General features: G+C 37.9%; 1 protein-coding gene across 1 annotated transcript in view; it reads right to left on the bottom strand.

The window, feature by feature from the left end:
• Window positions 1-328: 328 nt before the first annotated feature.
• The window catches only part of LYPD6 (LY6/PLAUR domain containing 6), a 142,173-nt gene continuing 121,382 nt past the window's right edge, over window positions 329-21,119 (bottom strand). The window contains exons 4-5 of the mRNA XM_007964949.3: window positions 5,403-5,533; window positions 329-3,511 (exon numbers count right to left, since the gene is read on the bottom strand). Of these exons, the coding sequence (XP_007963140.1) occupies window positions 3,344-3,511; window positions 5,403-5,533 (299 nt within the window). The 3' untranslated portion in view covers window positions 329-3,343. The remainder of the gene's footprint in view (window positions 3,512-5,402; window positions 5,534-21,119) is intronic.

Raw genomic sequence — 21,119 nt, 5'->3', positions numbered from 1 at the left:
GAGAATAATCAGGAATCACAAACAAGCTGACATTTTTCAAGCTTGCTTTTGATGTCTATCACTTTACTAAGAAAAATATAATAAATTCATTATATAGATAAAAATGACATGTACACTATTCCAATATTTGTTTCCTATTGCAGGAGAAACCATCAAGAGGAAATCTTTTCTGGTGTATCATCATTAACACAACCCCCAAAATAGAGTAAGATTTAAAAATAGTTAATAGGGTGGTATATTTACACATACACACACATAATTTTTATATTTCCTGATTTAACAAAGACATGCTCTTGGGAAGCTGTAGACCTTATTGAAAAGTCTGGTCGTCTTTCCTTCTTTTATTTTCTGCAGTAAACAGACTGTATGAATCATTTGGCATTGGTGAATTGTGTTGTATCTTCTCATGCGTGTATTCTTGTCTATACAACTAGAAAGCGAGCCTCCGGAAGCAAGTTCCCTGTGGTGCTAATAAGCCCAGTGCCTTGTACATAACCTGGGTGCATTAATCATTGATTGACAGGTGCATTTGCAGGGAGGAGCCTGGTAAGATACACTCAAAACCTTTATTCATTGATTTACAAAATGTACAATATTTACAAAGTTTAGGCATTAATCCCATACTGACATGAATGCTGTGGAGGGTCTAAAAATAAATATGTGGCACATAGCTTAATATACACATCATGGCTCTTTACACTTAAGCCATTACCAATGGTGAGATTTAATGGAGAATTTAATGTGTTAGAAAAGTCAGATGGCTGACCAGTCCTGGACCTTCCATATGAACGACCTCCCTTGGCTCCTTGAGGCTGGAGATAGTGAGCAAATCACTTTCTTTCAAGAGAATTAAACACAAGCCATTCTGATAGGCACACGGGATGCATGCAGCAACATCTATGCAGAGTCTGCAAGCACTCCCTGGGTGGCAGTTGAATCTGCACCACTGTGGAGCTGATCCCTGTACATCAGCCAGGGAGGCTTTGGTGTGCTCACTTTCTTGTTTCTTACTCAATCACATGCAGTACTTGGAAGATGTCAGTGGAGTGTAATCATGCACAAAAATGGTACTTGTAGGTATGTACAACATCAAATTCTCATTGTCTTATAGCATCTTTAGATGCAACATCAACTATCTCCTCTTTTAGCAAGAGGGATGAATGAGGAAGCCAAACCCCTACTCCCCAAAGAAAAAACATCATCTGGGGACACATGCAAATGGCATCCTGCAACAGCAGGGCGAGATAAACTCCACATGATAAGATAGATGAACTCCCACGAAGTCAGGCCTGAAAGTATTCCTACGGGGATAATTCCACCTTTCCTCTTCAATCCCACCTCATCCCACATAACCTAAATCTGAAGGAAACGGCTTCACAACATTGTGTTTGAGTTTTGGTACCTCCATTTGGAAAGTGGAAATACTAGTAACATTCTTTATAGGATTCTTGCAGGGATTAATCCTAACTTATGTAAAGTGCTTAGCATAGTGCCTGGCACATATGAGGTGCTTAATAAATGTCTTGCTTTCTCTCCCTCTACTTTCCTACCCCAATTAAAAGTAACATATTGATAAGCCTAACAAACTCTGAATTAAGGCCATTTGATGCAATTTAGATTATTCTGTATCAGAGTTACTGCTGTCAGTTCATATTTAGTCCCTGAGGGAGTCTCATTTTATGAGCCAGAGACATTTTTCTATGGAGGGCAGATGGACCCTGACAACACTGTCCTCTTTATTAGCCATGGTTCTACCAAGTTTCACACAAACACATCCCAAAACCCTGCACAGAAACTTAGACCAGTGATGGTCACCACCTGAATGATTCCTGGACACCATCACTGAGGAAACCATGAGAAAAATCCTTGAGACATATTGCTCTTGCTCACATGTTAACTTTTTCAACACCGGTGCAAGTATTATAGATAACTTTCAATAAACATATATTAAAAGCTCTACCACTGTTGAAAAATACGTATTCTAATTTGATCACTTTGTTCAGAATAATGAATTGTTTAGAATATATTTTAGTTTCTAGTTATGCCTTACAAAAATAAATACTGTTTAAATTATTTACAAGGAAGAAGAAAAATCATAACTTGGGGTACAAAAAAATACAGGAAGGATGACAAAAACTTTACCATCTACTTCAAAAACAATATCTAAAAGAAATAAAAATTTCCCATTGAGTCTCCTTGTTAGTCTTGCAATCACCCCACTGGTCTACTTTCTCCGCATCATCGCATTTTATGCCTTGCTTCCCTATCATTCTAAAGACAATTTAATGTAGATTCTTCTCCATAAACTCACTGGGGATTTGGAAGTGGGAGCTCTTAGGCAGTACGAACTGCTGATGGAGTAAGAAGCTGGCTGGGCCACTTAGTTGGCCCTCAGAATGAACTAGGACTAATCTCCACACATTTTCCTTTCATTCTGAAATCCTCTGTCTAGATTACCTATGGCTGAATAGAGCCCCATATCTGGGGAAAACAACTCCATCCTGGTTTGGGGCTCTGGACACAATTGACTCAGGTGGACTCTAGGATCTCATGAAGCAGAATTAGGTGCCAAGTCAAGGAGAAGGCCGATCTCACCAATTACATGAAGTATATTATATGAAGAATATATTATAACACAGCCACTTTATGGACATTGGCTCCATTAAGTTGGGGAAAATCCTCCTCCAGGCACCCCCACAAATGTAGCGAACTTTTATGATTGCCTTTTTGTCTTCTGCACGAAACAGAGGGAATGTAATTCCCAGCACTGGGAGAAGAATGTTAAGAAAATTAATTGAACAAATGGCTGGAATTGTTGGAATTACTACTATTCCAGGGACTCAGTCAGAATTTCCAAGGAAACAGTCCATTCGTTTTGGAGTCAATGTTTTAAAATTCTAAAGCTACAAATGAATTCATGATTATATTTAAACCAATGGTTCTTTACTTTTCTCCTGAAAAGCCCACATCTATACATGCCCCTATAACATACTCCTAATATCTTAGAGTCTCAGGACCTACTGCATTTCATGCACGTATTCTTCCAAATTAAGAACACCAGATCTCGATAAATGCAGAACTACTTCTTGGAATGAAAACAAAGGTTTATGGTATGGAACTTGGGCAGTACTGAGAGAAGGCTTTGATGGGTCCTGGTTAGACTCAAAATGGCTACAATGAAGCAACATTTATTCCTCATGGTAAGTGGCAATGCTTGGCTGTGATGACCTCCAAGAGTGTTGTGTCACATGTGTGTAATTACTGTCAGGCCAATGACTCATGCAGGACTGTGAACCATCGAGATCCCCATGGATCGCTATTAACACATGGAGCCACGGAGCTGCTATAACATGAGCCCTAACCACAACCACAAGCAGGACACTATCACTGACATACAGCGTGGGTGCCCGTTTGTCTGATTTATAGGTGACGTCGTGGCAAATGTGGCATCAGTTTCATTTCGGGGCAGCGGCAAGTTACAGATATTTCCTTCACAACAAGAAGTGCAGACCTGAAAGAAAGGAAGAAAAAAAGATAATGAAAAGCCAGCATGTATTGGAAGGAGGCAGGGTTTTTGAAGGAACTGTCACCCACATGGCAAGATGCAAGTAAAAATTACCTGATCTATGAAGGAGATGCCAACTCTATGTTCAGGAAGGCTGGGGATAATATTTCATCTACAAGCAATCTGGTCAACAGGAAAACTCCCCAGGCTAAACTTCAAGAGATCTAGGTTTTGTTTCTGACACCCCTCTACTGATACGATTCTTAGAAAGGTGTGTAGCCTTCCTGGGCCTCAGTTATTTCGCCCTTAAAAAGGGAATAACGAAACTCGTCCTTTTTCCATGAGGCTCTTTCTGACTACTTGAGGAAGAGAGGGTAAGCCTTCATTTGCTAAGTTTTCAAGTGAGAGTCAAGTGGCAACAACCCAGGTAATTTCAACTTGTGTACTGACTTTCATAGAACTGTTTGCATAAGTGTCTCCATTCTCATTGGGTGAGTTAATGTTTGAAGGGTTTTCATTCATGCAGCTATTCCTGCTTTACACCACCTTACTTGTAGATCATAAGAAAGAAAGAAACCCACAGAGTTAGTGCAAACATTGTCTTGGGGCTACACAAAGTATAGACCAGCGGCTCCAACATCAGCTGGGAGTTTGTTACAAGTGCACAATCTCCAACCTTGCCCCAGACGGAGAATTAGAACTACATTTTAACAAGATTCCCAGGTGATTCCTAGTCATGGGATGGTTATTAATAATATTCTATACAGTCATTATCCTGCAGGGATTTGAGTCTTTAGTCACAGTTGACACGTGCCAGGAAGACAGTATAATGTTGCAGAGATAGACTCCAAACCAGAGGTGAGTTGGAATTCTGTGCCTGTTACTTACCAGTTGTGTGACTGAGCATATGACCCAACTTCTCTAATCCTTAACTTTCTCCTTAGTAAAGAGGCCACAGTAACTCCTCAGAATCAAGTCCAATTTGCTGGAGAGGTCAGGGAAAGCCTTTGGTTTTACTCAGTTTGAACCAGGAACAGAGTAGGCAGATTATATTTAAAATTTTAATTATTAGTGTATTCAAGAGGTTGCTTGAAAATTAGGTGTCTGCCTTAAGAAAAAGAAGCCCTTACTGACAGTGCTGTTCCCAGGTATTCAGAGTGGACATTGCCCAAACCAGCAGGAAGGCCACCTGCAGGAGAAGTGTTCGGCTGCTAAATAAAGGCCAAGGCCTGATATGTTAAGGTCACATGTACAGACAGCAGGAAGGCGAGGCTGCCTTTCTGTGATCTTTATATGGCCCTTCAAGGCTACCTCCCAAGCTCATTTTACACTGAGCGCTTCTGTACGTAGGCACCAGGTGTTTCCGTATACAGGCTTCTACAGGTACCAGGTGAAAAAGCTTAAGCAAACACACAAGATGGGTCTCTTGTCACCTATCTAATGACTCAAGAGCCAATGGACCCTTGCCAAACTGACATCCCAGTCACAACATGAGCCCTACTTTACAGAAAGTTATCAAAGCTGAATTGCCTCAGTCCCCTTGTGATGAATGAATGGGGTATATCTGCAAAGCTTCACCGTGACGGGCATAACTGGTCCCTCGCTCCTCTTTTTTCTAGTAGCTTTATTACTTTCCTCTGAGTGAAGAAAGGGTTTACAATAACACTGAATACCCTCTTGATGTGTGTTTACACAATTTATATCAGTTGTCCTATGCTCTGGTATATATGTGTATTCTTTTAGAGCAAACACGAAAGGAAGAGTCTTTTCATAGAGCATAAAGACAGTCAAAAGGCAGCCTTCATGGGGGAATAAGAATCTGCTCATGATTACTGGCAGATGTCTGAAGAGAAGCAGCTGGCTATGTAGTACTGGTCACTTGCTCTGTTGCCCAGACCTTGTGGCCTTCATGCTCGGAGTCTCTGCAGCCAGTGGATAAGCACTCTTCCAGCGGGACGCAGCGTTTGGTGACTGAGATACTGTTTCCTGTGACTTCCATTGTGTGCTGAGTGTAGCAGTATCTGGTCTCTGTCAACAGAGAAAATATATTTTATTTGAGATGGGAAATGTCGGCCCAACTTGCCTAAAAGGAAAATAACAGAAGTGTCAGCATTATCATTTCAGAAAAGACCTAATAGCACATAAGATGTGCACTGCTTTGAGTTTATGTCCACCCCCAAAGACCTCCTTGGAGAGCTCCACTGTGCCATGGTAGGAGGACAGTCTTCAAAGAATATTGATTTCTCTGCCCAGCATTATTCCCATAAACCAAGACACAATGGTTTCTCCTTGCCTTTCAACAAATTTTGCCACTGGACTGATTTTTATTTTTAGGGGATGAGTGGTTTGTGGGGGATGACTTAAGAGGTATAAGTCATAGCAATTTTAAGGAAGATGAAAGGACAATAAGGTTCAAAGAACTCATGGTTAAAATGAGTTAGGCAGGTAACAGCGGTCCTCAAGGAGATAAAACACTACAGCAGTGGCTGGTGTGTGTGTGTGTGTGTGTGTGTGTGTGTGTGTGTGTGTGTGTGTGTGTGTGTTGGGGGAAGCAGCCATTCACAAGAGCGGAACAATTTAAAACTTTGTGCTATTGAGCACAGCGGGGTCCAGGGTGCATTACAGAGGAAGACCGAAACAATAATGAACCTTTTTCCAAAACTGAGGAGCTTCGTTTCTCCCTAGCATGATTTCAGTGTCTTCCTAGGACGACAGATGAAGATCATGATGGGAGTTTCCAGAGGTCCTTCTATGTCTAATGAATCTGAAAGCTTGTGATTTCTTCCAAAATTCTTTGGGGGAACTTTTTATGTGTAATTTAAAAACTAAAGAAAAATGGCTTTGTCAATGTAATTCTTTGAGACCTCCAGGCAATGTTCAGCTTTCTAAGTATGGGATTTAGGAGAATGTTCTTACTCTCCTTTCACATTAAAAAAGAAAATGAATAAGTCTTAAGAAATGTCACCGAACTGTTTTTCATCCACATCTTGGACCCAACTTTGCATGCTTTATACATTTCAGATATTTAGTGGCTAATATGGAATTATGACCTCCTATGAGATTATTTATTAGGCAATAAAAATTTCCCCCCTACCAGATTCTGTCATGATTTTGGCAGCTTTTAACTGAAGAACTAATGTCCAAAGAAGAAAGCGTAAGAAAATTTTAGGTCCTGAGAATGAGCTAATACAGACCCATCAGCACATCCTGGAAGTCATCAAAACTCAGGGGTTTTAAGTCTTCCTAGAGACCCTCACCTGACAGGAATCCCAAATGGTTTCCAATTAAATCGTACTAAGAGCTGCCACATTCCCAGTGGTGATGCTATTGGTGGGTGTGCCTGGGCAGAGCGTGTGTCAACACCCTCCCCTAAATGCTGTCCCACACTGCATCCTAGCTGGAATTGTTAGTTGGATTGGGCTGAGACTTGCTCCAAGGTTGCTAAGGGTCCTACGGAGCTCTTTGGGAGTACGGTAAGGTCATCTGGGGAGCTCACAATAAGAATAGTTGAAAGTTTTCTACCTGGCAATAATTCTCCCAAAGCCCTAAACTATGTTAACATTGGAGCGATAGCTTTTCCGATGAAGATGAGGCAGCAGCTCTCCTCTTTTTTAAGCCTTTGACAGGTTTTGAAAAATGGAGGCCGGTGGCTTGGGAGATTTACCACATCTTCTAAGAGGACTGGTTTACTTCTTTGGTATCAGACTCGATGGACGCTTTATGGTCACAATAGGTTCATCTTTCCCACCCCCACCCCAACTTCAAATGTTCTAGAGAGCAATAAAATCAGGAATGTTCTTATCTCTTGTCTCCTCTTCATGCAGACAGCTAAGAGCAGCTGCCAGAGGTTTTACTGCTCCAAATGTAAATCCGAACAGATAAGATCATAGGCTTATGGAATAAGTAAATCACTACATAGCTGCAGTTTTGGAAATCAGCCTTTTCCTCCAAGTAGTGAATTATCCTGTTTTAAGTAAGCCTTAAAATAACAATTGGTGAACTTGATATGACTACTTCTTTGTTCATACTTTTCTATCTTTAACAAAATATCTTATACATTTATTAATGGACAGCGTATTCCATTGAATGAAAGTAGATACAACAACTGATGAAAATAATTTTTCAGGAAAACATGCAAAAGCTTAATACCTAATAAGCTGATTTTTTGCCATTCTGGGGGTAGAAGGGAGATCAGTGCAGTAAGAATTTTTTCTTTTACTTCACCCAGTCCAATTCATGAAACAAAAATATACAGAGAACAGTGCCCTCACTTCCAGCAGTACAGACCTCAGTGCTGAAGCATCAACCCCTCAAAAGCATTTATTCCACTTCTTATCTTACAAAACTCCTAGGTGAGTTATGAAATGTTAATGTGGAAAAAGGTTCTGTGGTTTAAGAAGTTTTGAAAATGCTCAAAGTTGAACAGGTTTCTTCAGTGCACAATTTATGAGAACCTTCTATATGTGTTGTGATCTTGTGATCTCCAAAGGTATATTGGGGTGAACAGGCAGAATTTCCCAAGTAGAACTAGGTGGGCCACATTTGGCTTATCACTGGACTGGAGTAAGGATAAAAACCAAGTTTCAGCCACAGAGCATTGTTCTCCATGCATTTCGAAAACTCCTTGGGTTAGTAATGAGGTAATATGAGAATCAAGCCTGCTGATAACTTCACACTAAAAGGATTTCAAAGGCTTTTATCTAAAAGATAAAAAGATGAATTTGAATTTCCACCAGGTTAGTTTCAGTCTCTAAAATCTCATATTCTGCAACTACACGGTATTCCCAGAGGTTGTGAAACAAAAGTCTTTTACTATTAGATTCACAGGCATTCAACTAAAATCAGAAATGGAAAAGAGAACTTCATCAACAATTGGAAAATGTAATTTTTATGAAATTCACACCCATGTGCACGCATGCACACAGAGTTCATAATCTAGTTCTGAAGTTTAAAAGCAACCCAAAGCTAAATTGCAAACTTTCATTTACCCACCAATATTGTTTTTAATAACAGAAACTATATTTAAACAAAACATACATAAGATGATTTGAATTGAGACATTACAAATGTCCAACTTTCTTATAAAAGGTTTTCTCACCACTCAATTATTCTTCACGGTTCTGCTAGTTTTAGTTTCTTCATAAACATACAGGTTGATAAAAATGATGCTAGAGAATAATTCTTCACGTGCAAGAAAATTAATGGGTGGAGAATACTTTAATAGTAATATTAAGAATTATATTGAAAAATGAAAAGCCAGTCACAGCTGCCTGCTCTCTCCCTGCCACCATTCCTTACTGTTCACACAGCTCTTCACTTCTGCCACCTACTTCCCTGCAACGACTGTTCCTTCTGCATCAAATTCCATGCCCGTTCCCCATGTCTGACCCTGCAGGATCTCTTTGTGACTCTGGGACTCTACTATGGATAACCTCATCTGTGGGACTCTCCATCCTAGACTTCAGAGTTCCATCTTACAGATGTTCTCCTCATCTCTGGTCTCTCCACTTTCAACACTTTCCCTAATATGAAAGTCAATATTCTCCCGTGTTCTGTCCTTGAACCTCTTCTCACTCAAGTGGCCTCATCAAACTTCTGATGCCATGTCTTCAGTCTGACTCTTTCTCCTGAACTGCAGAACCAAATTACCAACTATTTTCTGGACACTGCCAGGATCACCGCACACCTAATGTGTCTCAACCCAATGCATTATCTCCCTCCCCTTTGCATCTTTTTATCTTCACATGTGTCTATCTCAGGAAGGGACCTCCTGGTCCCTTCTCCAGTAACTTGAACTAGAAATCTGGAATCAGCTCAGACTTCTACCTAATCTGGGAGTCTCCAAGTCCTCTGAAATGTCTCCATTATCCATCTGGTCTTTCCTGTTCCATTTTCCATTTCCTCAATTCAGGACTTCATCGTTTGTTGTTTTCTTTGTCTCTGACATGCAACTCACCACACATGAAAGCATGAATGCCACCTAATTGTCAAGGAATCCTGATTGTTGAATTACTATGCCTACTTGGCCTACCTGAGTGGCTTGGGAATAGGCCATTGCTCTCTCTGCTCTTGAAGCTGTGTGTCAAGTGCATTGGAGTAACTGCTCTTCCCTGATAGAATCATCAATTAATTTCATTTCTAACTCAGAGCCTGGCATTTGAAACTTAGCCCTCATTACTCAAGGTTCTCCTTGATGGAGGCTCCAAACTATCTCATTGCCTCATATATACCTTGAGACATAGTACCACAACTTTTGACCATGCACGATGAAAAATGTGCATCCTTAGCTTGGTCTGCATATTTTTTCCTATCTTCTACTCCTGGACGCCTGATATTCTTCAAGGCTCAATCCAAATGTGATAAATTCTGTGAAACCTTCCTGATCTTCCTCCCAACCAGGTCAGTGTTATCTCTCTTCTCCATGTTGCCCCAGTCCTTCTTAACTTTCTTATTTGGGGTATCTGGCTTTCCTTTTAGATCAAAGTTTCTGATCAAAACAGTTGACCTTTTGTTTTTAAACCTTTTTTAAAATTTCACCTATTATTATTTTGAGATAACTGTAGATTCCCATACATTTGTAAGGAATACTAGTAACAGTGAGATCCTCTACACCCTTTACCTAGTTTCCCCAAATGGTAACAACTGCAAAACTATGGTATAATATCACAACTGTGATACTAACATTAACCCAGTCAAGATAAAGAACATCTTCACAGCCATAACCATCCCTCATGTTGACCTTTTATAGTCACACCCTCTTCCCTCCTGCCCCCACCCCTTCCCTAAGCCTTGGCAACCACTAAACAGTACTGCATTTCTATAATTTTGTCATTTTGAGAATGTTATATAAATGAGTCACATACATGTAATATTTTGGAATTGGGCATTTTCACTCAATCTCATTCACTGCGTTTGTTAATCTTTAAGAGTTTGTTAACTTTTAATGCTGAGTAGTATTCCATGGTATAGATGTTGAAAGGACATCCAGGTTTGTTTCCAGTTTAGAGATATTATTAATAAAGCTACTATGAACATTTGTGTAGAGGTTTCTGTGTGAATATAAGTTTTTACTTCTCTGTATGACTGACCAGAAGTGAAATTGCTGGGTTACATGGTAGTTGCATGTTTAGTTGTTTAAGAAACTGTCAAGCTGCTTTCCAGAGTGGCTATGCCATTTTACATTCCTACCAACAATGTATGAGTGATGTAGTTTCTCCTCCTTTTTACTAGCATGTGGCATTTTTCCTATTCTTTAAGTATTCTGATAGAAGTACAGTAATATCTCATGCTTGAAATTTGCATTTGCCTTATGGCTAATGATGTTAAATATGTTTTCATGTGTTTATGTGCCATCTGGTTATCTTCTTTGGTGAAATGTCTGTTCATACTTTTCCTATTTTCTAATTATGTATTTTGTTTACTGGTGTGTTCTGAAAATTATTTATACATTCTAGATAGCAGTTCTTTGTCAGATATGTGATTTGCAAATATTTTTCCCATTTCATAGCTTGCATTTTCATTCTCTTACAGGGTCTTGTGCAGGGCAAAAAAGTTTTAAATTTTGATGAAGTTCAATTTATTACTTTTTCTTTTATGAGTCATCAAGAACCTGACCTAGCCCTAGACTTATGAAGATTTTCTTCTATTTTTTCCTAAATGAGATATGTTTTTATATTTCACATTTAAGTCTGTGACTCGCTTTAACTTTTGTAAAAGGTGTGAGACTTGGGCTAAGATTCATTTTTTGCCTGTGAATGTCCAGTTCCTTCAGTACCATTTGTTAAAAAGGCTATCTTTTCTCCACTGAATTGCTTTTACACCTTTGTTAAAAATTAGTTGGGCATATTTTTAAGGGTCTATTTATTCTGTTTAACTGATATATGTCTATTTCTCTGCCAATACCACAGTCTTGATTACTACAGTTGTATATTAAATCCTGAAATAGGGTAGTTTGATTCCTCCCACTTTATTCTTCTTTTTCAAAATCATTTTAGCTATCCCAGTTTCTTACCTTTCCACATAAACTGTAGAACACTTTTGTCTATATCTTAAAAAAAAAAAAAAAAAAAAAAAAAAAAAAAAAAAAAACTCTTCCTCGGATTTTGACAGGAATTGTGTTAAACCTATATAACAATCTGTACAGAATTGACATTTTACTATGCTTTCAATCTATGAACAAGGTCTTTCCATTTATTTAAATTTTATTTTTTCATTGATATTTTGTAATTTTCAGCATACAAGTCCTATATATGTTGTGCTTGGATTTACCTGTATTTAATTCTTCTGAGCAATATAATGGTGTATTTTAAATGGTATATATAAATGGTACATTTTAAATTTCAGTGTCCACATGTTAATTGATAGCATATATAAACACAATTGAGTTCTGAATTTATCTTATATCTTATGACCTTGCTAAACTCATTTATTAGTTCCAGGAATTCTCTTCAGATTTGTTGGAATTTTCTATATAGAAATCATGTTATCTGTGAAAAAGGACAGTCATTTTTTTTCCTTTCCAATCTGTATGTCTTTTATTTATTTTTCTTGTCTTATTGCACTGGCTAGAACCTGCAGGACTGCACTAAATAAAAGTAGTGAAAGCAGACATAATTGCCTAGTCCTCTGTCTTAGCAGGAATGCACGCTGTCTTTTATCATTAAGTATAATGTTAGCTGTAGGTTTTTTATTGATGTTATCAAGTTGAACAAGTTTCTCTCTATTCCTATTTTTCTGAGAGGTTTTAATCATAAATGATGTTTAATTTTGCCAAGATACGAACATGTGATTTTTCGTCTTTAGCCTATTAATACTGTGAATTATATTGGTTGATTTTCAGAGATTAAACCAGCCTTGCATCCCTGGATTAAGCCCCACTATGTCATGGTGCACAATTCTTTTCACATATTGCTATGTTCTATTTGCCAATATTTTGTTAAAAACTTTAGTGTCTATATTCATAAAAAATAATAGATTGGAATTTTGTATTGTATTTTTTTTTTTGGTTTGGTGCTGTCTTGATCTAGTTTTGGTATCAGGGTAACTCCGGCTCCATAAAATGAATTGAGAAGTATTCCCCCTTCTCCTCTATTTTCTGGAAGATTTTGTGTAGAATTGGTGTTAATTACTCTATTAAAATGTGGTAAAATTCTCCAGTGAAATTATTTGGGCCTGAAGAGTTCTTTTATGGGTGTTTTTAAGTTATATAAAAAAATTTCTTAGTAGTTACAGAACTATTTATTTCATTTTAAGTGAATTATGGTACTTTGTTTTTTGAGTTATGGTCCATTTCATCTAAGCTGTCAAACTTATGTTTTTGAGCTGTTCATACTATTCTCTTATTTTCCTTTTCTTAGTACCTTAATGTTTTTCTCCAATGATTTTAACTGAAAAAATTGTATGTCTTTATGGTGTACAATGAAATGTTTTAGTATATGTATTCTCATTGAGTTTTATTCTTATAATTATTTCCTGCTTTTTGTTTAGACTTGTTTTTACTTTTGGTTTTTCTCTTCTTTTTCTACCTTCTTGATGTGTGAGCTTAGGGAGTTGATCTTCCTGTTTTTAAATGAGTGCATATAGTGCTATAAATTTCTGTCTCAGCACTATTCATTGTCTTTTTAATTTCCCTTAAGACTTTATCTTTGATCTGTGGATTATTTAGATGTGCATTGTTTAGTTTCCAAGCGTTTGGTGATCTTCCTTTTATTTTACTGTCATTGATCTCTAGTTTTGTGTGTCAGAAAACACTCTGTATGATTTCAATTTTTAAAAGTTTGTCGAGGTTTGCTTTCTGGCCCAGGATATAGTTTATTTTGGTATGTGTTCCATGGTCACTTGAAAACAATGTATATTCTGGTGTTGCTGGATGGAGTGTTCTGTAAATGTCAATTAGATTCTGTTGGTTAATGGTGTTGTTGAATTCCATATCTTTGCTTATTTTTTCTGTAATTCTACCAGTTTTTGAAAGAGTGCTGTTGAAGTCTCCAACCATAATTGCAGATTTATCTATTCCTGTTTTCATTTATATTATTCTGTTGCACATATTTTTCAGCTCTGTTATTTGATGCTTATGTATTTAAGATTGCTGTATCTTCTTAGTGGACTGACTTTTTTTATTATCATGCTATAATGTTCCTCTCTGACTCTGGTAATTTTGTTTGCACTGAAGTCTTTTGATTGATGTTTCCACATTATCTTTTTCTATGCTTTTAATTTGCTTATATAATTATTTTGAAGTAAATTTATTACAGATGACATATATTGGGGTCATGGTTAAACATATTCTGTCAATACATTTCATTTATTTTGTATATTTATGCCATTTACATTTAAGGTAGTTATTGATATGGTAAGACTTAAATTTTGTTGTTTTCTGTCTTATTTTTGTTTTCTTTTTATTACAGTCCTATGGGTTACATGAACGTTTTTTAGAATTCTATTGTGATTTATCTACAGTGCTTTTGAGTATATCGCTGCACAGTGCTTTTGAGTATATCCCTTTTTAAAATTGTTGCTTAGGTATTAAATTATATGCAAAACTTATCACATTCTGCTGGCATCGTAATTTTACCAATTACAGTGAAGTGTAAAAAACTTACCTCTTTTAATGCCCTAATACCTTCCCTTGTTTGTAATAATTTTTTTTTGAAACAAAGTCTTGCTCTGTCGCCCAGACTGGAGTACAGTGGTGTGATCTGATCTTGGCTCACTGTAACCTCTGTCTCCCAGGTTCAAGCAATTCTCCTGCCTCATCCTCCTGAGTAGCTGGGACTACAGATACCCACCACCACGCCTGGCTAATTTTTGTATTTTTAGTAGAGATGGGGTTTCACCAACATGACCAGGCTGGTCCTGAACTCCTGACCTCAGGTGATCCACCTGCCTTGGTCTCCCAAAATGCTGGGATTACAGGCATAAGCCATTGTGCCTGGCCATAATATAATTATATTAAATAATCCACTACAATATATTTATTAGAACCACATCAGACAGCATTATAATTTTTGCTTCAACTGTCAAACATAAGAAAACTCAAGAGAATAAGGACATTCCATTGTACTGTATTGTAGTATAAAGTATGTTTACTAAGTTTTTTCTCCCTTTCTGATGTTTCAAGTTTCCTTCTTTTATCATTTCCTTTCTTCATATAGAGCTTCCTTCAGCCATTCTTTTAAGGTAGGTCTGCTAGTGACAAATTCTCTCAGTTTTTCTTCCCTTGAAAATGTCTTAATTTCTTCACATTCCTGAGGGATATTTTCTCTGAATGTAAGATTCTGCACTGATATTTTTTTTTTCTTAACAGTTGAAAAATATTGTACCATTGACTCCTGGTCTCCATAGTTTCTGATGAAAACATTTCATTCAACTGATTTTTCTCATATCAGATGTTCTTTTTCTCTTGCTATTTCAAGACTTTTTGTTTTTAGAAGTTTGATTATGTGTTTTTGTGTGGATTGCTTTAGTTTTATCCTCTTTGGATTTGCTCAGCTTCTTAGAAAAATGTTTAGCTGCTGTTTCTTTGAGTACTTTTTTCAGCTTCACCCTCTTTCTACTGTTCTCTTGGAACTCTGATGATGTAGTGTTAAAACATTTGTTACAGCTCCATAAATCTCTGAGGCTCTGTAGAAGTTTATTTCCCCTCAGACTGTTTTCTATATGTTGTTCAGATTGGATAACTTTTAGTGCTCTATTTTCCAAATTCACTAATTCTACCCTTTATTCCTTTCATTCTGCTGTTTAGCCCATCTATTGAGATTATTTCAGGTACATTATGTTACAATTCTACAATTTCCATTTGGTTCTCCTTTATATTTTCTATTTCTTTGATGAGATTTTAAAAATTTGTTTCAGGTGTGTTTGTAATTACTTACTGAAACATTTTTATTCTGGCTGCTTTAAAACCCTTGCCAGATAATTCTAACATCCCTATTTATCTTGGTGTTGGTATCTATTGATTGCTATTTTTCATTCAGTTTGAGATCTTCCTGGTATGACAAGCGATTTTTTAAATTGAAGTCTAAACATATTGTTATTATGTTAGGACACTCTTGATCTTACACTCCCTGTTTGAGAGTGGCAAGAGTGCCTCATTAATGCTTCCCCTGTGGCCTCTACTGATGCCATGGGGTGGGAGATGTGTTGTAGCCTCATTGCCAGTGGGTGGTGGTGAAAGGTGAAGTCTTGACTCTCCATTAAGCCTCCTTTGACACAACTGTGGTCAGGGGAAAGTAGAGGCATCTCGTTGTTGCTGGTGGAGGTAAAGTCTAGGCTCCCTAACATAGTCTCCATCGACACTGTGGAAGAGACCTTGTTATTGCTTGGTGGGGAGGGATAAAAATCCCCTTTACTTGTCCTTCTCTGATACAATCCCAAGCAGAAAGGTTGGGACATCTCATTACAGCCTGTTGAGGATGAAGTCAAAGCTTTCCATTCAGCCTCTGCTGGTATGGGGTTGGGGCTACAATTTTTTCCATAGTGTTTTGCTGAAGTAGAACAGCTATTGTCTAAAAGTTACCTTTCTAGGCTTCCCCCTTCCTAGTCCTTTTGCCAAAGAGCAAACTTTTGTTGGAGGTTTATTTTCCCAGTGCCTATCGCATTTTTAGAATGCTAACTTCCTCAGCTTCAAGTCTAGAATATATGAGACTGAAAGAAAACCTAGTGAACTAAGCACTGTGTTGTTCCTTGAGTCTTGAAGTCCCTAGTCTGTCATTTTCTTTACCCCTTTCAGTCTTTTCATGTTTTTGGTTTGTTTCTTAATAAATAATGTTCAGAATTTTTTGTTGTACTTAGCAGGAGGAATAGAAAACTACATCTGCTCCATCTTTCCAGAAATGGAAGTTTTCAGCTTTTGATATTTTGGGCTAATTTTGTTTTGGGCACACTGCTCGGTGAATTGTATGACATTTAACAGCATCCAACAGCCTCTTCTCACTAGATGCCAATGTCATGCCGACAATAACAACTAAGAATGTCTCCAGACATTGACAAATATACTTTGGGCAGGGAAGAGGGAATTGCTCCTGGTTGAGATCTACTGTTGTGTTGTACATTATAATCTTGAGAATCAGGCCCATTCTTGTGGGTGTCATTCCCTCCAACATATAACACAGGGCCTTGCACACAATAGCAGGCATTTAATCTCTAATAAACTCTGTATTACCAGCAGAGATGGATGGGTGCGAAGAATATATCTAGCTGAGCTCTTCCATTCAAAGGTGAACCAAATTAAAACATTTTAATTTAGTTCTATGATGTCTATAACGTATCTTCCATTGCTGTATTTTGAATAGTCTCATCAAATTTAAAAGAGAAATAATACTACACTTCTACCAGTAGTGCAATTTTCACATACTATCACCACCTCTCAAAATTATTTGCCAGGACTACCAAAAGTAAACCTATGGATATTCTATGAAGCTAAAATTCTACTCCTCAATATACATCCAACAGGAATGGTAAGTCCTAGAATGTGCATAGAAGAACTATTCATACAAACATAGTGTAAAAAATGTCAGTTAGTGTCGGAATGAATAAATGATGGCATCTGTTCACATAACAATGAGAATGAATGGATTCCAACTAAATCTAAAGAAATGGATGAATCTCACATAATATTGAGTGAAAGAAGTCGAACACGAAAGAATTGTACTGTATGATTCCACCTCTACAAAGAACCCAGTAAGAGGCAAAATTAACCTACACTACTGGAAATTAGGAGGGTAACTATATTAGTTTCCAGGGTTACCATAAAAAAAAAAAAACATCGAATGAGTGCTTAAACAAAGGTTTTCTCAGTCCTGGAGGCTAGTAATTGAATATCAAGGTGTTGGCCAAGGCTGGTTCTTCTGAGTCCTCTCTTTTTGGGCAGTCTTTTCCTTGTGTCTTCACATCAGCTTCCCTCAGTTCCTGTCTTTGTTCCCATCTCTTCTTACAAGGATGCTTGTCAGACTGGATCAGGGCCCACCTGAATGACCTCACTTAGTTACCTATTTAAAGACCCTATTTCCAAATACAGTCTCATTCTGAGGTACTAGAGGTTAGGACTTCAACATACGAATTTGAGAGCAGGTAGGGGGAAAAGTGGGGAGGACACAAGTCGGTCCATAACTGCGACGCTTGGTGGTAGGAAAAGTGACTGGAAACAGGCATGCAGGGAGCTTCTAAAATGCAGGGCAATTTCTTAATCAGGGTGCTGCTTACATGGAGTGTTCAATTTGTGAAAGTCCATCACGCTATTTACTATTCTATATATATATATATAAAATACTTCAAAGTTCAGTAAAATTGAAAGCAAAAGAAAAAAAGAGCCCAAGATGAAAGAAAAGAGACTCAAGAAAAGGATGAACTACAAATTCAGTTGCAGATAAACTGAATTATTTAAAACTTACCCTAATTAGGAATTACTACAGTCTCTGCTTTCAGGCACCAGATTGCTCTTTTGGCTTTTCTGCTCTTATCAATTACTCTCCATAGATCTTTTAAAAAGATGTGTTTTCTCCTCTTGTCCCAAATAAAAAATTCCTCAAGGCAGAAATTAAAAACAAATAAATGCTTATCAACCTAACTAAATCATAGCTGGTCTCCTCTACCCTGAAGTCAGCACCTCTTGAGGAAGCTGCCAAATGGAGACTTCCCTATCTTTTTTAAAAAAATATTCCTCCACATTTCTTAATGAACTTCTCACTTGAGGAACTTCTTTTAAAACTAATCACTGAAATTCAAGAGGCAATGTACTTATTACCAAGGCCAACTCCAAAAAGGCAGTTGGGAAGGTATGCAAAGGTAGTGAGGATAGACAGGACTTTATGGTGAACAATGGTTAGAATAAAAGTGATAAGGCAGACCATCAAATGGAAGCATCCCAGTTGAGGCAACTGGATTTGTAAAAAATATTTGGACAAAACATTGCGAATTGGAGAAGGTTAGATGCTCTCAGTGTATGAAAAATGCCTTGTATAGGCTGATAGAACTTAAGGGTAAAAACTTGCTGGAAAAGTTCTAAGACTAATTCCGAGAATTACAAAGCCAGCTGAAATGGACTGGCTTACATTGTCTTACCAAGAAACAGAACAAAATTTAAAAAGTCAATTAAAATGTAAACAACAAAAATCTGTGTGAAAGCACGGGACTGCCGTTGTGGACTGGATTTAAAGAGCAAGGTACCAGAGAAAAGACAAGCCCCCTGAGTGGTGCCTGACATTCTATACCTGTTCCCCCCTCAAGGCTTTTGCTGATTCAAAAACTGCACAGGTGGAGAGGCTGAGAAACCAAGCAGAAAGCTCTGCTAAGGGACAGAGAAGTAGGGCAGCACCTTCATCAGTCTCTAGGGGACTGGGAGCACAAACAGGAGATCAGAGCTAGCGGGGCAGCCGCAGGAGAAAGGAGGTTCAGAGAAGCGAGACTGATAGTCTCCACATAGAATTCCAGGATGGCAGTTATTTACTTTCATCACTTTAAAAATGTCATCTGGTTAACTTCTACCTTCTATTGTTTCTGTCAATACTAGGTGTTGGCAAGATTGTGCAGCAACTAGTACCTGCATGCACTGCTGGTGAGATTATAAGTGGTACCGTCATTTTGCAAACAGTCAGGCAGTATCTAGTAAAGGCAAGGCTTACATACCCCATGCCTAGCAATCCCACTTCTGGGAAAGACCCAGCAGAAACGCATATAAACATGTACTGAAAGAGATACAGAAGAATGTTCATAGAATTAAGAAACTGGAAACAATCCAAATGTCCTTCAATAGTGGAACAGATGAATTTTAGTATATTCATAGAATGATCTACTACACATCCCTGAGAAAACATGACTGTGCTGCTCAAAAATCATAGAGGAATTTCAATACATAATGTCTGAAAGCAAGGAGTATATTCTATACAACTCTACTTATATGATGCTCAGTGATAGTAGTCTCAACATTGTTACCTTTGGGGATGGAGTATAATGACTGGGGCACCCCAGCAGCCTCTGGGGTTCTATTGCTATGGATGAAAACACGGCATGTTCACTTTGCAAAAATTCACAAATTGTGCACTTATAATCTCTTCACTTTGCAGTATGTATGTTCAACTTTACTTTAAAATTACTTTTAAAAAGGAGGAAGTCTAAGACTTTCACTGAGCAATATGACAATAATATGATAAGAGACATCATCTGAAAACATCTTATTACAAAGCAGCCAGAAGTGTTGGATAAAATGTAACCAACACTTTTTGTAAATGTACAAATGAATTCTCCCAAAAGGAAAGTGTCAAGGGCCAACACTGGATAAGGTACTGATTTCTTTCTCCTAGGGAAAGAACAATGTTAAAAGATAAGCCATAATAAATTGCAAGGTGCTGGGTCCCCATGGGATTCAGAGAGAGAACAGAGACTCCTGTATAAATGAAAAAAAATTGGAGGGCTATATTCTAACTGTAAAATTGCCTAAAAGGAAGAAAATTCCACCCTTAGGTTAAGTCAAACACAAAGGTTGTCTGTTTCAGCCTGGGCTATGTCTGTAAAGAGTCAGTAATAAAGAAATCGTTCCTGAAAATTTGTAACCATGGTCTTGTCCTCAGTTGAGCTGAGGATCACATTTACATTTCTTGCTTGTAGCAAGAACCATCAGGCAACTGATCTGGAAAAAGCTATCAAGGGATATGTCCAGCTTTTTCTTTACTTTTACAGAAAAACAGTGAAGAGCATAGAAGCTGGAGCCAAAAGAGTATGTGTCCTCTAACTCAAAAATTTCCTTTTCCTGATTATATATCAGCAATACTTTCAAATGGAGATTTTGCCTTAGAGGGAGGCATCTGTACTCCATAATTAAGAAGGAACATAATGTCTTTGGCTTAGGTATCCTCCACAAAACAGGCCTTTTTAAACACTGTAATGTCTTTGACTTCACATTTAATTCCACAGACTTTTAATAACCATTTATACAGTCCATCTCTCTAGGACCTTTTCATCTTGCAGCACAGAGAAGTCATGGGCAAATGTAGATCCAAGCACATAACACTCTTGTTTTAGATCATCAGTTCCTTCAACTGGCCCCTCACATAATATGATTTCAAGATCCTTTTCCATTCTGGCTCACAAAGTCAAGAAAAATTGGACAGATTTATGAATAGCTGATGAAATTAAAGTTGTTGCAAAGGAAGTGCTCAGAGACCAAAGATGAAATGGAAGCCAAGCAAGTAAAGCAACCAGAGTCAGTTACGGAGAGCATCTTAAGTTCCCATTTCTGGGAAGGAAGTATGGTACTATGAATCTGGAAGCACCAGAGGCACAAATAATGTAATGGAGGAGAACGCACTTATATCACACATCTTCTGAAGAGAAGAGGGACAGGGAACCTGAGTTAGCTACAGGTGTGTCCAGCTGATGCCGCCACTGCCAAAAGAGTGATTCCAGTCAGGAGGAAGCTTTCCTGACACTTACTTGGCCAAACAATAACTCAAAACAAGTCTGAATCCCTGAATGTCAATTGCTAAGATACACTATGTCTCTATGCACATGCATGTGACTGAGGTCAGCTTTAGAAAATGCATGACATTCAGTGAATCCCCTAAGCAATTTGGGGTGTGCACTTATTCCGTGTATATAAGATTGAATACTTAGGTGAGAT

This window comes from Chlorocebus sabaeus, chromosome 10 (genome assembly GCF_047675955.1).
Source record: "Chlorocebus sabaeus isolate Y175 chromosome 10, mChlSab1.0.hap1, whole genome shotgun sequence".
Lineage (NCBI taxonomy): Eukaryota > Metazoa > Chordata > Mammalia > Primates > Cercopithecidae > Chlorocebus > Chlorocebus sabaeus.
Note: the sequence above shows the minus strand (reverse complement) of the source record. Positions and strands in the feature narration are given on the sequence as shown.